Here is a 12,570-nt window from a genome sequence, read left to right on the forward strand (position 1 = left end):
AAATAAAGAATATTTTCATTAAGATAGAAGGAGGGTCCAGATGAAGTAGTTACAAAGCCCTTCTTTGGGAAAAAATTTTCCCCATAATACACATGTCTGTGACTCTTATTTGTGGAGTCAAATTCTCCCAGGACCTTAAACTCTTTCCTAGATGTAAATCATTCAGCTTTCATGTTTTCTCTAGGACAAAAGACTCAACTGGCTCTTTCCCAGTTCAATTTGGTACTGTCCAACTCACATTCAAGAGTTGTTTTTCAAAACATCATCTGATTTTAATACAAGCTTTGGACATTAAAAATTCCTCTTCAGAAATATATACTCCAATAAAACAAATTAAATATAATATACACAATGGGAAATAAAATCCTAGAATACGTATCGATGACATGGTTGTTTTCCAGAATGATTCTACCAACGTGTCCTCCTAGGGATTTTCTTCTCTTTACCCGAGATGAATCTGTGCCAGGGCTGCCTGGAGATTTTCCTCTCATGGAGTCTTCTTCTGAGTGCAGAGAAAAGGAAGTCTGGTCCATGTCACTGTCATGGTAACAACCATCGAAGGCCATGGCTTGAACTGCATTAATATTGTACATTCCAGAAATCTATCAAAAAGACTTTTTTTTAGTAGGTCATGAATATGGTTTTATGAATAGGAATTACAGTAAAAATGTGAATCTGATTTTAAAATAGGTAATTTCAATCAAGGCTAAGAATGTTTTGCTTAAAGAATAGAATTCTGATTTTGATTCTGGTGTCTAAAAGTCATTTTAATAATAAATGGAAAATATCATTTTACAGATCCTGTTTTTAATAGGGATTTAGCAAGGAGGTTTTTATTTATTTCCATAGAGATATTTTATTATCATACAAGTAAATGTTACACAACTATGATGTCAGGGTTTTCTAATTTAGTCCTGGCCGGATAGACTGTTATATGCTGTGCATGTTTTCTCCTTTGTTGCTGAGTAGTATGAATGGTTCATGATAAGTTTGAGAGTTGAAGTTGAATATGATTTATCTGAAGAGCAATATAAGTCAATTGGATTTGCTTTTCAACTTATTTTTCCTCTTTAGAGAGAATATAGTAGTGTGTCCAGTCAATGCATTTTTTTTGTCCAAAAACAGAAAAATATCATCTGGTGATCCATTTATGTTTAAATTAGGGATGGCTTAGGGAGAAATTTTAGCTACTCCATTTAAATGTAAATTGGCCAGGCTTTCTCATTTTTGCTTAAAAGGACCTATAAATGATGCTAACACAGCCCAATTAAACAATATGAAATTCATTTATATTTCTGAAGGAGCAAGTTATCAATGCTTCTGGCTTCTGTGGCTGATTGAATCAAAACTAAATTTTTCTTTAAGGTTTTACTCAGAGGGAGATTGTGGTTCTCACTGGTTTAAAGCAGTGTCTATAAAGCAGCTGTTACTAATTGCTTTTGGAGAAAACATCACTTCTTGATCTGTAGGGAAGTTCAAAAGTGAACACATATGGAGAGGCTACTACTGGATGAAATTATTCAGAATTCAAATTGGAGGCTTCAGAATAAATTCTGCCAAAATGTGTATTGGGTTCATAGTGATTTAAAAACCTAATATTTTACTGAGTTCAAAACACATGGAGACTATTTTGTGTAGTCAGTGAACTAACAGGGGCCCATACTTGAGTTATCCTGCCCCTCATTTTTAATTTTGGAAATTTTACATAATAAAATAAAAATAGACAAAATAAATATGAAATGAGATCAAGACTGAATAACCTCAGATAGCCAACAATATCAATAATATATTCAATTCTGGATCTAAGGATAGAATAACTATATACCATCTCTTCAGTAGTTTCCCTACCTACCCAGAAAACACTGCTGAGCTGTTCCACCAGCTGAACACTTTTTTGTCTTAACAAAAATATCATTAGGGTGTTAAAGAAAACATATATTCTTTATAGAAAAAGGGTGCCATTTCATTTTTCCATTGTGATCCTCTAGAACGATGTATATAATTGATCAAATCTTGCACCAGTCCATGCAACAGGCTGCTGCTATTTTCCACAAGCTTTTTTTTTACTTTTTTTTGTATGTCATGTTCCTCAGACAATCCATAAGCTCATAAGTTGGTTGTTTCAATAGAAACAACTTTAGAATGGGTCTTTAATTTTTCACTCCAGCCCATAAATCAGCACAGCTAAGGCATATTGTATCTAAACCATAGATTGGCTGTTTTTGCTGAATTCTAGGTCTTGAAATTAAGAAAATATTTGGATGAAGGGATAAGAAAGAACATAGCTACCTCTCTTGCTTTTGAGCAATAGTCAGCTAGACTAGGGATAGGTTTTCCATAGCCCTTGTTCTCCTAGCTCTTGGTATCTGGGAGGTGGTTAGTGTGTGTGTGTGTGTGTGTGTGTGTGTGTGTGTGTGTGTGTGTGTGTGTGTGTGTGTGTGTGTGTGTGAGGGAGGAGGGAGGGAGGGAGGGAGGGAGGGAGAGATGGTAGAGGGCGGGGGTGGGGGTGGGGGTGGGGGTGGGGTGGTGAGTGATGTAAACAAGTTTTACCTGACTTCATGTTTTCTGTTTTCACAGGCAGGAACTCCATGGGGAGGCCTAACATCATCGCAGGCCCTTCTCACCATCCCTCAGTAGCCCTACCCTAGCAGTTTTGGAGAAAAAAACTGGCATGTGCTTCAGTCCCCTTTTAGTCCTCACTTTGGTGTCTGCATTGGTGTTCAGCTCTGTTCCCTGAAATGAGGTACAAGGAAACTGCCCTGACAGGGAAAGACTAGAATTTTCTAGCTTTGCCATGACCAAGAGAGTAAGGACATTTAAGCTAAGGATGAAATACTAATAAGCCTTCCTGCTCACAGATCTTAGTAAGCAATTTTCTCCAAAGTGCTTTATCAGTAACAAAGGTAAAATTATTATATCTCTATCCATATGTCTAGCTCTCACTTCTGAATCTTTCTCTAAAGCTGGTTTCCAATTCAGGTCTATATACGAGAGAGGTGTCATGGTTTAGCCCCCACACCTGCAGACATGTCCTTCACCCTGCCCCTCAGGGTGGAGTGTCCTTCACCATGCCCCTAGGCCATGCCATTCCTTCCAAGGCTGCTCATCTCAGTTGGCCTCTTTCCACTATCCCTGTTAATATTCCTTTTCCCTCAGAGTGAATGCTCTGGGCACTAAGCACTGCAAAAACTCACCTTTGTATAGCACTTTATATTTGCAAAGGTTTCAGACCCATTTATTATATCATTTGATCTTCATACCAGCCCTATGAGGTAAATAGGGAAGAGATGACACCATTTTGCAAATGCAGAACAAGGTTTAGGAGACTTAGCCTGGAACACAAAACTGGGATGTGGTAGAGTTCTGTTTGGCATCACTTCTGACTCCAAATCATTTCTTCATTTTATCCCCAAAATATGTGAATGGCAAGTAGGACATTTCTTTGAAATAATTGCATTTCTTTGAGTTAATTAAGGATGTTTAGAATGGTGGTTTCCAGGGGCTGAAGGGAGGAGGGAATGGGGAGTTGTTTAATGGGCATGGAGTTTCAGTTTTGCAAGATGAGGAAGCTCTGGAGATTGCTTGCACAAAAAATGAAAATATACTTAACATGACTGAACTGCACACTTAAATATAGATAAAAATTCTAAATTGTGTGTATTTCATAATTAAAAATAAACAAAAAATATTTTTAAAAAACCAGTGGTTATTAACTCAAAAGAATCTCTATAGTGGTACACAAGAAGATTGTATATAACACCATCAAGTGAGAAAAAATCAAGCATTGTGAACATGTGCCATATGGCAGGTAGGGCAGGGAAATGTAAATATTGTGGAGTCAAAGGACTAGATGGAGGTGGGCCAAAATTACTTCAGTGTCTATTTCTCGTGTTAACCACAAACTGCATAAAAACAAAATAAAAGAGGAACAAAATTCTTTTCCTCTTTCCACAATTTTTCCTGTCACCTTCATTCTATCCATATCATTGTTACTCAGTGTGGGTAATGGGCCAGCAGAATCAGCATCCTCTGGAACTTGTCAGAAATGCAGTTTTACTGCATCCCAGACCTACTGGGAGTCTTAACAAGATGAGGTGCACTCAGCACTGCTACACACTGGTCTAAAAGTGCCCAGTTCCCTCACACCTGCATAGCACTCACTGTGGGGGTGTGTGTGACAGTCACACATAGCCACACAGTGTCAATAAAAGGAATGTTTTATCTGCAATGAAACAAAATCAGCTCCTATTAGAGCTTTGACTCAAAGGATATAAAATCAAAGAATGAAGTTAGCATTCCAGGAGATCTGAATTCAATTGCAGCTCTGTTGGCTGTGAATCTTTTGGCAAATAACTTTACTTCACGAAAACTCTGCTACTTCATTTATAAAACAGAGATAATAGTCTCTGCACAACCTACATCAGGGAGCTGAGATACAGATTCAGTGGAGAAGGGGATATAAAAACTCACTGAAAGTATGAAATGCTCTCTCTAGAAGTATAAAAAATATTAAATAATATTTTGGATGTATATAAATGCTCACATAAGAATTTCTTAAACCAATGTGAATACAGTTCATTGAAATTGTGTGTGCATGTGCATATATACTATAGTATATACACATATTTGTTTATACTATATACATGTGTATGTATATATGTGCATGTGTGTGTCTATGTGTGTATGTGTGTATATATATACACACATAGTCTTAAATATAGGTAAATAAATGAATGACTTATCAGTTAGGTTTCTGAAGTACAATATCATATGTCAGTTCTTGTAAGAACAGGGAACAGGTGCCCAAATTCTTTGTGAAATGAAGCAGAGAGGAATCAATCCACATATCAAGTAATGTCACAAAAAGGATGTCATAACATTTAGTGCCCAGAAGGCACCTTAGTCCCAAGATATTTTGGAAAGAAAAACCTCCTTTTATGTCTACCACTCTCCCAAGTGCCAGGAAAATAAATTCTGGCTGTTGGTGGAGAGAAACATATCATTTATTGGTTGAAAGCACAGACTTTAGAGTCAAGGAGACCTAGAAGCAAATCCTGATCTCTCTCTTTAGCTATGTGACCTTGTCCAAGTTACCACCTGTCTGTACTTGGGGGGTGATAAAATTCTGATCTCTCAGTGTTACTATGAAAATTAAATGACAAAATATATGTTAGGTGGTTGGCATGATGCCAATATATAATAAACCCTCATTACATGTTAGCTGTTATCATCATCATTCTCAGTGTTATCCACCTGAAAGGATATAGTTTGTATCAACCCCTTCTATTCCAGGGGTTACAGTTAGGGGAGATGAGCATACTGAGAGAAATTCACACACTCAAACACCTGGTGAAGGTGAATGAGGATGCTGAGAAACCAGCCAGCACAGAGCAGAGATTAAAGTTCACTATTTAAAATTGTCACCATCCTGTAAATTTTCATCTTGCCAAGGCATATGGACTTAATACAAGGGATTATTCTTTCCACATTCCAAAAGGGATCTGACAGTCAAATCAAGGCTTTACCTGCCCTCTCTTCTTAAATCGTTTCCACTCTTCGACAGTGGTCAGATAATTCACGGCTGCATACTCAATGACTGACAGGAACACAAAGGTGGAGCTGACCCATAAGTACACATCTACTGCTTTGACGTAGGACACCTGCGGCATGGAGGCGCTCACGCTGGTGGTGATCGTGGACATGGTCAGTACTGTGGTGATTCCTGCCATTCAAGCATAGTGACAAGCTCAGTGACAGAACCATTCATTTCCTGGATCTGGTGCTGGATCATACCAGTTGTTGCATGCTCTCACTAGAAGTGGGAACAGCATCAGTCTGGTGATCCAAGAGGTGGAACATCTCTGCATGTTACCCAAGTACACATCTTGAGCCTAAGCCAGAAGCTTTCATTGGATTTCTCTTTCCACCTCTTTTCCTTGCTCTCATCCCTATTGTCTGTAATGTTTCCTTTCCTCCATTTAAAGACTTCACATAGTCTAAAGTCTGCCATTTCTGCCTCCTACCCTCAAATGGGCCTCTTCTAACCATCTCAGAAAGGGAAGCAGGGGTTCAATTTTTTAAAATTCTTTTTGGATAGAAATTCTAAAATCATTTCCACCAACCTTTCCCATCATTTTATAATTTTTGCTGTTAAGAAATTGCCTTTGTGTGTACCTTTAATCTTTCATGCTTCAGGGGAGCTTATTTCTTTGAGTGAGCTTTAGTATCATTAAAGATTGCTATTCTCTATATTATTCTTTCATAGAGAATAGTTAAAAGCCATTGTTAGTCTCTTTGATCATTGTTAATGAAACTACAGTTCCACTGAGATTCAAAACTAAGTGTGGCAGTAGAGGCTCAGCTCATTGTGAACACTTACTGAGTAACTGCTAAATTCCAGTGACTTTCCCCCCTTTCCCTTGCCTTCCCTTCTGTTCCCTCTCCTACCTTTCCTCGTCTTCCCTTCTTCTCCCTTCCTTCTGCTGCCTTCCCTTTCAACTTCCTTTTTTTTTCTTTTCCTTTATTCTTTTGTTCTCTAGTATGAGCATCAGATATAAAATCAGGATTCTGGGGGACAGTGGAGAAGAAGTGACTCAGATTTCCTTAATAAAATGCTGGCCTTGGGGAGGGCCGTTCAGTGTCTACACTAATTTCTCAGAGGGATATTGCAAGAGTACTGCCTGGAGAGAAAGTATACCATTGTAAATATTTGAAATGTACACTGTCTGGCATGGTTTTATTTCTTAACTTCCCACCAGGGAGGTGCAAATGGAATCCTTAATGATTTTTATAAGTTGTAAGAACATTTTAATGTCAACAAATAGAGTCCCAAACAGCAGGAAGAGCACCATGATTTACTCCTAAATGTACAGACACAGCATGTGGACTCCTTTCATCAACACATCTCTATCCTTTCTATAATAATTCTGCAGGGTTCTCATCCAAGGGAGCCCTATATCAAACACAGTGACAACTCTATAGAGCCATTCTATTTCAAATGAAGATTTTAGTTTGTGTGATCAAGACCAAAGCAACTTGGCAATTTTATAGTATCATGGGAGGACCTGAAATCTCACCTTCACACCAATTTGAGTTCCAGGATAAAAAATCCAAATGCTGTTCTAGCTCTTAACATTAAACACAGGCCACTGTCTCATTGGGTCCCAGGTTCCCCCCTACAATGTTAATATCAACATTCTGCATATCAATGTATGCCCTTTGCATTCCTTGGCTCCAAAACATATTTGCTACATAAACATGTGGAATTTTTATTAACATTGCAGGTATAGCTGAAGTCAAGATTATTAAATAAAGCCTGCGTGCTTTTATTGAATATTTACCCAACACACACCTAGGTAAATAATTATTAGCCACACATTGCAGAAAAGAAATATGAGTTGAGAGAGGTTAAGTAATTAAACCAAATTTTGTCAGGAGCAGGATTCAAACCTTTCCGTCTGAGTTTAGAACCCACAATTTTTACATACAAATCTGTTGCCCCTCATTCTGGACTTATAAAGGTAATAAGATTATAAACCAATTCTCTATATAGAGGATCTCTAGGATAAGATGCTATAAAATTGAGTGTAGACTTTTGTCAAGAGGAACAAAGAAACCACTTTATGCTTTTCAATAGGCCAAATGTCTTATTTCCTTCAAGATTTCACTATAGTAGAAAATGAAGGAATCCTGATTTAACAGTTCAAAAATTTTAAAATGCCTTTTCTATCTGGTTTTCTAAGATATGGAAGATAAAACGATTTTTTTGATAAACAGTAATATGGGGCTTAGTGGATGAAATAAGAGTTTCAACCAAACACACAAGTATACACACTAGAACAGCCTCATCATGTATCGGAAATTCATGACTACTGGGCTAAGAAAAATGAATCAAATTATCTACATTTGCCAGAGAGCAATAAACTATCAGTCATTTTCTTTAAAACAGTGCTTAGTCCAACTAATTTACTATAGCTCTATTTATTTTAAAACCAGCATTCTAGATTTTCCTTGTTCAAAATGGACAATAAAAAAAAGAATTAGAGAGTGAGGAGGAGGGATTGTCGGGTAAGGAGGGAGTGAATGATGAGAAAACTGATATATAAATTCCTAAAGCAACAGAACTTGAAGTCAGGAGTATTATAGCTACATTAAACACACTTATTATGTCTTGAGCCATCCCTCAGAAATACATTAATCTTGACAAATAGTATTCCCTCCAAACCCATTAAAGTTAACATCCCAATAAAGGAGTTTTAAATTATATGAAGCGACCATTTAGTCAAAGGAAGGTCATGTGTTGAGATTAGAAAATTATCTTCCCACCTACTGATATCGCTATGCATAGTTAGGAAAGCATTATGAGAAAATATTTACTCTGGCCCTTTGACTGAATTCTCCTGAGCTCTTGTAGCTTCACTGTATTAACTTTTAGGGACATGCATGGGGTCCTAAGAACCCTACAGTCTGGGAAGAATTATTCATCTTTGTGTTTCATTGGCCGTTTTTGCTGTACAAGGCAGAAAGGTTTGTTGACCAGTGTGACAGCAGTAGGACGGACGGGCATCACTTATACAACTATTGAGTTTGTTCACCTTTTCAGTAGCTGTGTTGCAGGTAGTTCTTTTGAAGGGAGGGGATATTTACATTTATCTACAAATGAGTAAAAATGTTTTCCCTATAGGCCTAGGCAGAAAGAAAATATTATATTATATGAAGGAAAGGAAGGTGAGTTGGGTATTCTAACACTGCTCTATGGCCAGAAACTGACAACCATTTTCCCACACAGGTGGTGCCAGAGTCCAGTGACTATCATTAGAAATTGTTGTAATGCCTATGATGGTAAAATGAATTGCCCTTATCCAGTTCCATAAGTATTCACTTTTCCAGGCATATGGCATATCCTCTGTCAGAAAACATTTTTCTTTACGAGTGACTATAGGCCTGAAAACTTTGGTTGCCTTCCTCTGCCATATCTGATTCCCAGTAAATGACCTCATTACTTAATGTGCTATATAGGGAAGAACATACCCATGCATAGGGGCCAAGCAAAAATGATGGAGACAAAGAAAGCAGGAGCGAGGTAGAAGTGAGAGGAGAAGGTATAATACTACTCTTCCCTCCAAGAGGGCTAAAACACACTTGAACAATTGTATGATTGTCTCATACTCTTTCCATACCAGTTGGAATGGAGAGATGTAACAGTATTTTTGAACCATCACAAATTCCAAGTATGATAGCTATTATCTCTTATGAGGTTTTTCTAATCACAATTGATACTTCTATGCTACTCACCCTATATAGTTCTTTACCAGAAACATGGCAAATGTGGGACAGTCTTAACCAGCAAATGAATTACCCTTTATTGTTGCCAGTTAGTAACTAAGCACAGGCAGTAAAAATATGGTAGGCTAACCACTGGCAACTTAACAACTGTGTATTGAGCATAAACTACGCACACGAAGGCACTGTGCTACTCACTGTAGGAACAAAAAAATGGCAATAATGATCCTTGTCCTTAAAGAGCTCACATTCTAATAGAGGAGACAAGAAAAGCTACCCTGCTTCTTCCTCTATTTCATAGCTAAACATGAAATAGAGAATATACAAAAAGAAGTTACTTTAGGAGACATACAAAGTGCCATGTGGTTCAAATATAGAAGAGACCTCATGTGTTCGGAGCCTGAGTAAATGTTTCTGGCTATTGAAAGACAGCAGGATTTTGACAAAGAGACACAGGTAAAGAGGGGAAGCTAACCATAACCCCAAAAGACACAATCCCAAATGCCATAATTCCAAATGCTGGAATCCCAAAAGATCAAAGTCTCTAAAGTCTAAAATCCTGAAAATCACAATCTTAGAAGATCAAAATCCTAAAAATATAATTCTGGAAAAAAAGTATTTAAAAAATTTTTAAAAAGACATTGATTTTACATTTTTTAAAAGGGGATTTATTTGAGAAACAAATAAATGCAGCTGTTCAAAGAGGACATTGTTTCACTTATAGAAGAAATTTCAACATTTTTACATACGTACAATGCTTACATACAAAGTCAGCATTGTGGTAACGTACTTTAGTGGAGTTAAATATGCAAAGAATGTATAAAATGAATTAGAGCTCTCTAAAACTGGTCCCCAATCTCTGGGCCATGGAATGGTACCAGTCTGCAGCCTGTTAGGGAGTAGCCACAGAGCTCCACTGCCCACCTCACCCCTGCCATAAAACTTAGGAAGGACGGGGATACCCAGCAGGAGGTGAGCAGTGTGGGTGAGGAAGCAAAGCTTCATCTGTATTTATAGCCTCTCTCCTCCTTATCAGCTGTATCACTGCCTGAGCTCTGCCTCCCCCTCCCCCAATGTCCCTGGAAAAATTGTCTTCCATGGAACTGGTCCCTGGTGCCAAAAAGGATGGGGACCACTGCTCTAAAAGGATCTGTACAATTTATACCTTCAGTATTGGAAATGTTGCAAAGATGAAATACATGACACAGCAAATTGTAAAATATAATGTTGACAATTTAAAACAATGAACAAAAACTAAAATAGAAAAAGAAAAAACAAAACAAAAAAAACTAAAACTAAAATTGCACATATGAAAAGTATATTATGGGGATAGATTATGGGCATAGATAGTCCATAAAAGCTAGCCTAACATGATGCAACTATCCTGTGATTGTGATTTTTCAGGATTATAAATGGTAGAGATTATAGACTTTAGGGATTTAGACTTCAAGGATTTTGATCTTTTGAGATTTCAACATTCAGGATTATGGCCTTTGGCATTGGCTCTTTTGAGATTATGATCCAAACTGGTGTAATGAATTACATAACCATTTGGAAGATCTGTATAACTCAGTGGACCAATATTTTCTGAATGATGAATTCATGGGTAAAAAATCTATTCAAATAACAGGACAGACCAATGGATTTTAATCTAACAGAGTAGAAAAAATTTGTCGAGATGGTTTCCAATTCCACATTGCAACTAACCTTTAAGAAACTATCATTTGCTGAATTTTGGTGTAATATGAAGAAATACTACCCACAATGATCTGCAAAGACTATTAAAATATAATAAAATATTGAAAACTACTTTTTCCAACTGCAGATAAAGTTAGATATCTCCCTATATTTCATCCAAAACCTACTACAATAGACTGAATGAACAGGTAAGAATCCAGCTGCCCTCTTCAAAGCATCTTTAAAGCAGACATTAAAGGTTTGCAAAAATGTAAAAAGAGCCAATCTTCTCACTAAAATTTTCTTTTACAAAAAACAATTGTGTTTCATACAATATAGTTATCATGTTAACTTGTAATGAGTTTATTATTGCTAGCTTCAAATGAATAAATGTTTTAAAATTGTTTTAACACCTAATGTGGCTCATAATGATAGATACAACCCCCCAAAACAAAAGCTCTTTGAAGTCCTCAGTAATTGTTAAAAGTGTAAATGGGTCCTAAGACCACAGTTTGAGAACAACTGCTGAAAACTAAGAAGGAAATTGAGGTTTCAAATATAAAAGACTCAATAGACTGGGTGACCCTAAGCAGAATGGGGAAAGTGAAGAGTAAGTGAGATGAGAGTTGGAAGGGACAGTCCTTTGTTCAGTTTTGAACATACTGAGTCCAGCATACAACTGGGACCACCCAAATGGAACTTGAAAGATTTGAGATAAGGATGCTGATTTGGGATTTACTTTCATAGGAATAGTAGTTGGAACCAAGAAGCTTGTTCCATTTGATAAGATAATCAAAACTGAGCAGATCCTTGGGAGGGAGTTACCCATACTTAAGGAGTAGAAGGAGTAAAAGGCAGGAAAGAGAAAGGAAAGAAAAGTCTAAGGGAGGAGAACAACTAGACTACTGCAAAGCAATGAAAACTAATGCATTGTGTGTGTGGTTGGTTTTATCAAACACTGAAAGCTGTCAAGCTCAGCACTTGACATGAATTCTCCCATGTCATTCTCATAGTGACCTTTAGAAGGTAGTATTAACCTCATTTTGTAGATGAGAAAGATGATGCTGGACTCTTGACCACTACCGTTGGTTCTGGATTTAGAGAGGATGCTTAATATTGTCAAATGTTTTAGAGAAGGTGAAGGAGGGGAACAGCAGAGTAAAGGCAGGTGGGATAAGGGAAGAGTATTCATAGGGACCTTCCAGAGAATTGGGTAGCATAGCATTTGGAAATAGTGAGTTTAGCTGAGGGCAAAGTCTCATTTAAAGAAACATGAGGGCAGTAGGGAGCAAAGCCTGAGAGGATAGCAATGTTATAGGAATACTGCTGGTCTCTTTATTTATTTATTTTTTTAAAAAAAAGGGTGGGAAGGGAGAGAGCCTATTCTGGTTTGCAGATCATTTTACATAAATCTGCATAGCAATTTCCTAACCTTAAGAGATCAGATATAGAAGCACAGAATTTCAGGGGTGACTTAAGTGTATTTCAGTGTTTCTTATTCACTCCAACCTGCCATGAAACTAGCTCTTATTGTTGTCATTTTCACAGTGTAGGAGCGGAGAGTCAACTTCAGGAATCTGACTGAAAATCATGTTCATAAACCTTTACAAA

At 37.3% G+C, this 12,570-nt stretch overlaps 1 protein-coding gene across 1 annotated transcript in view; it reads right to left on the reverse strand.

The window, feature by feature from the left end:
* Positions 1 to 305: 305 nt before the first annotated feature.
* GABRR3 (gamma-aminobutyric acid type A receptor subunit rho3) overlaps positions 306 to 12,570 on the reverse strand; it is a 44,848-nt gene continuing 32,583 nt past the window's right edge. The window contains exons 8-9 of the mRNA XM_012767007.2: positions 5,526 to 5,722; positions 306 to 602 (exon numbers count right to left, since the gene is read on the reverse strand). Of these exons, the coding sequence (XP_012622461.2) occupies positions 306 to 602; positions 5,526 to 5,722 (494 nt within the window). The remainder of the gene's footprint in view (positions 603 to 5,525; positions 5,723 to 12,570) is intronic.

The sequence above is a fragment of the Microcebus murinus genome, chromosome 1, assembly GCF_040939455.1.
Source record: "Microcebus murinus isolate Inina chromosome 1, M.murinus_Inina_mat1.0, whole genome shotgun sequence".
NCBI lineage: Eukaryota > Metazoa > Chordata > Mammalia > Primates > Cheirogaleidae > Microcebus > Microcebus murinus.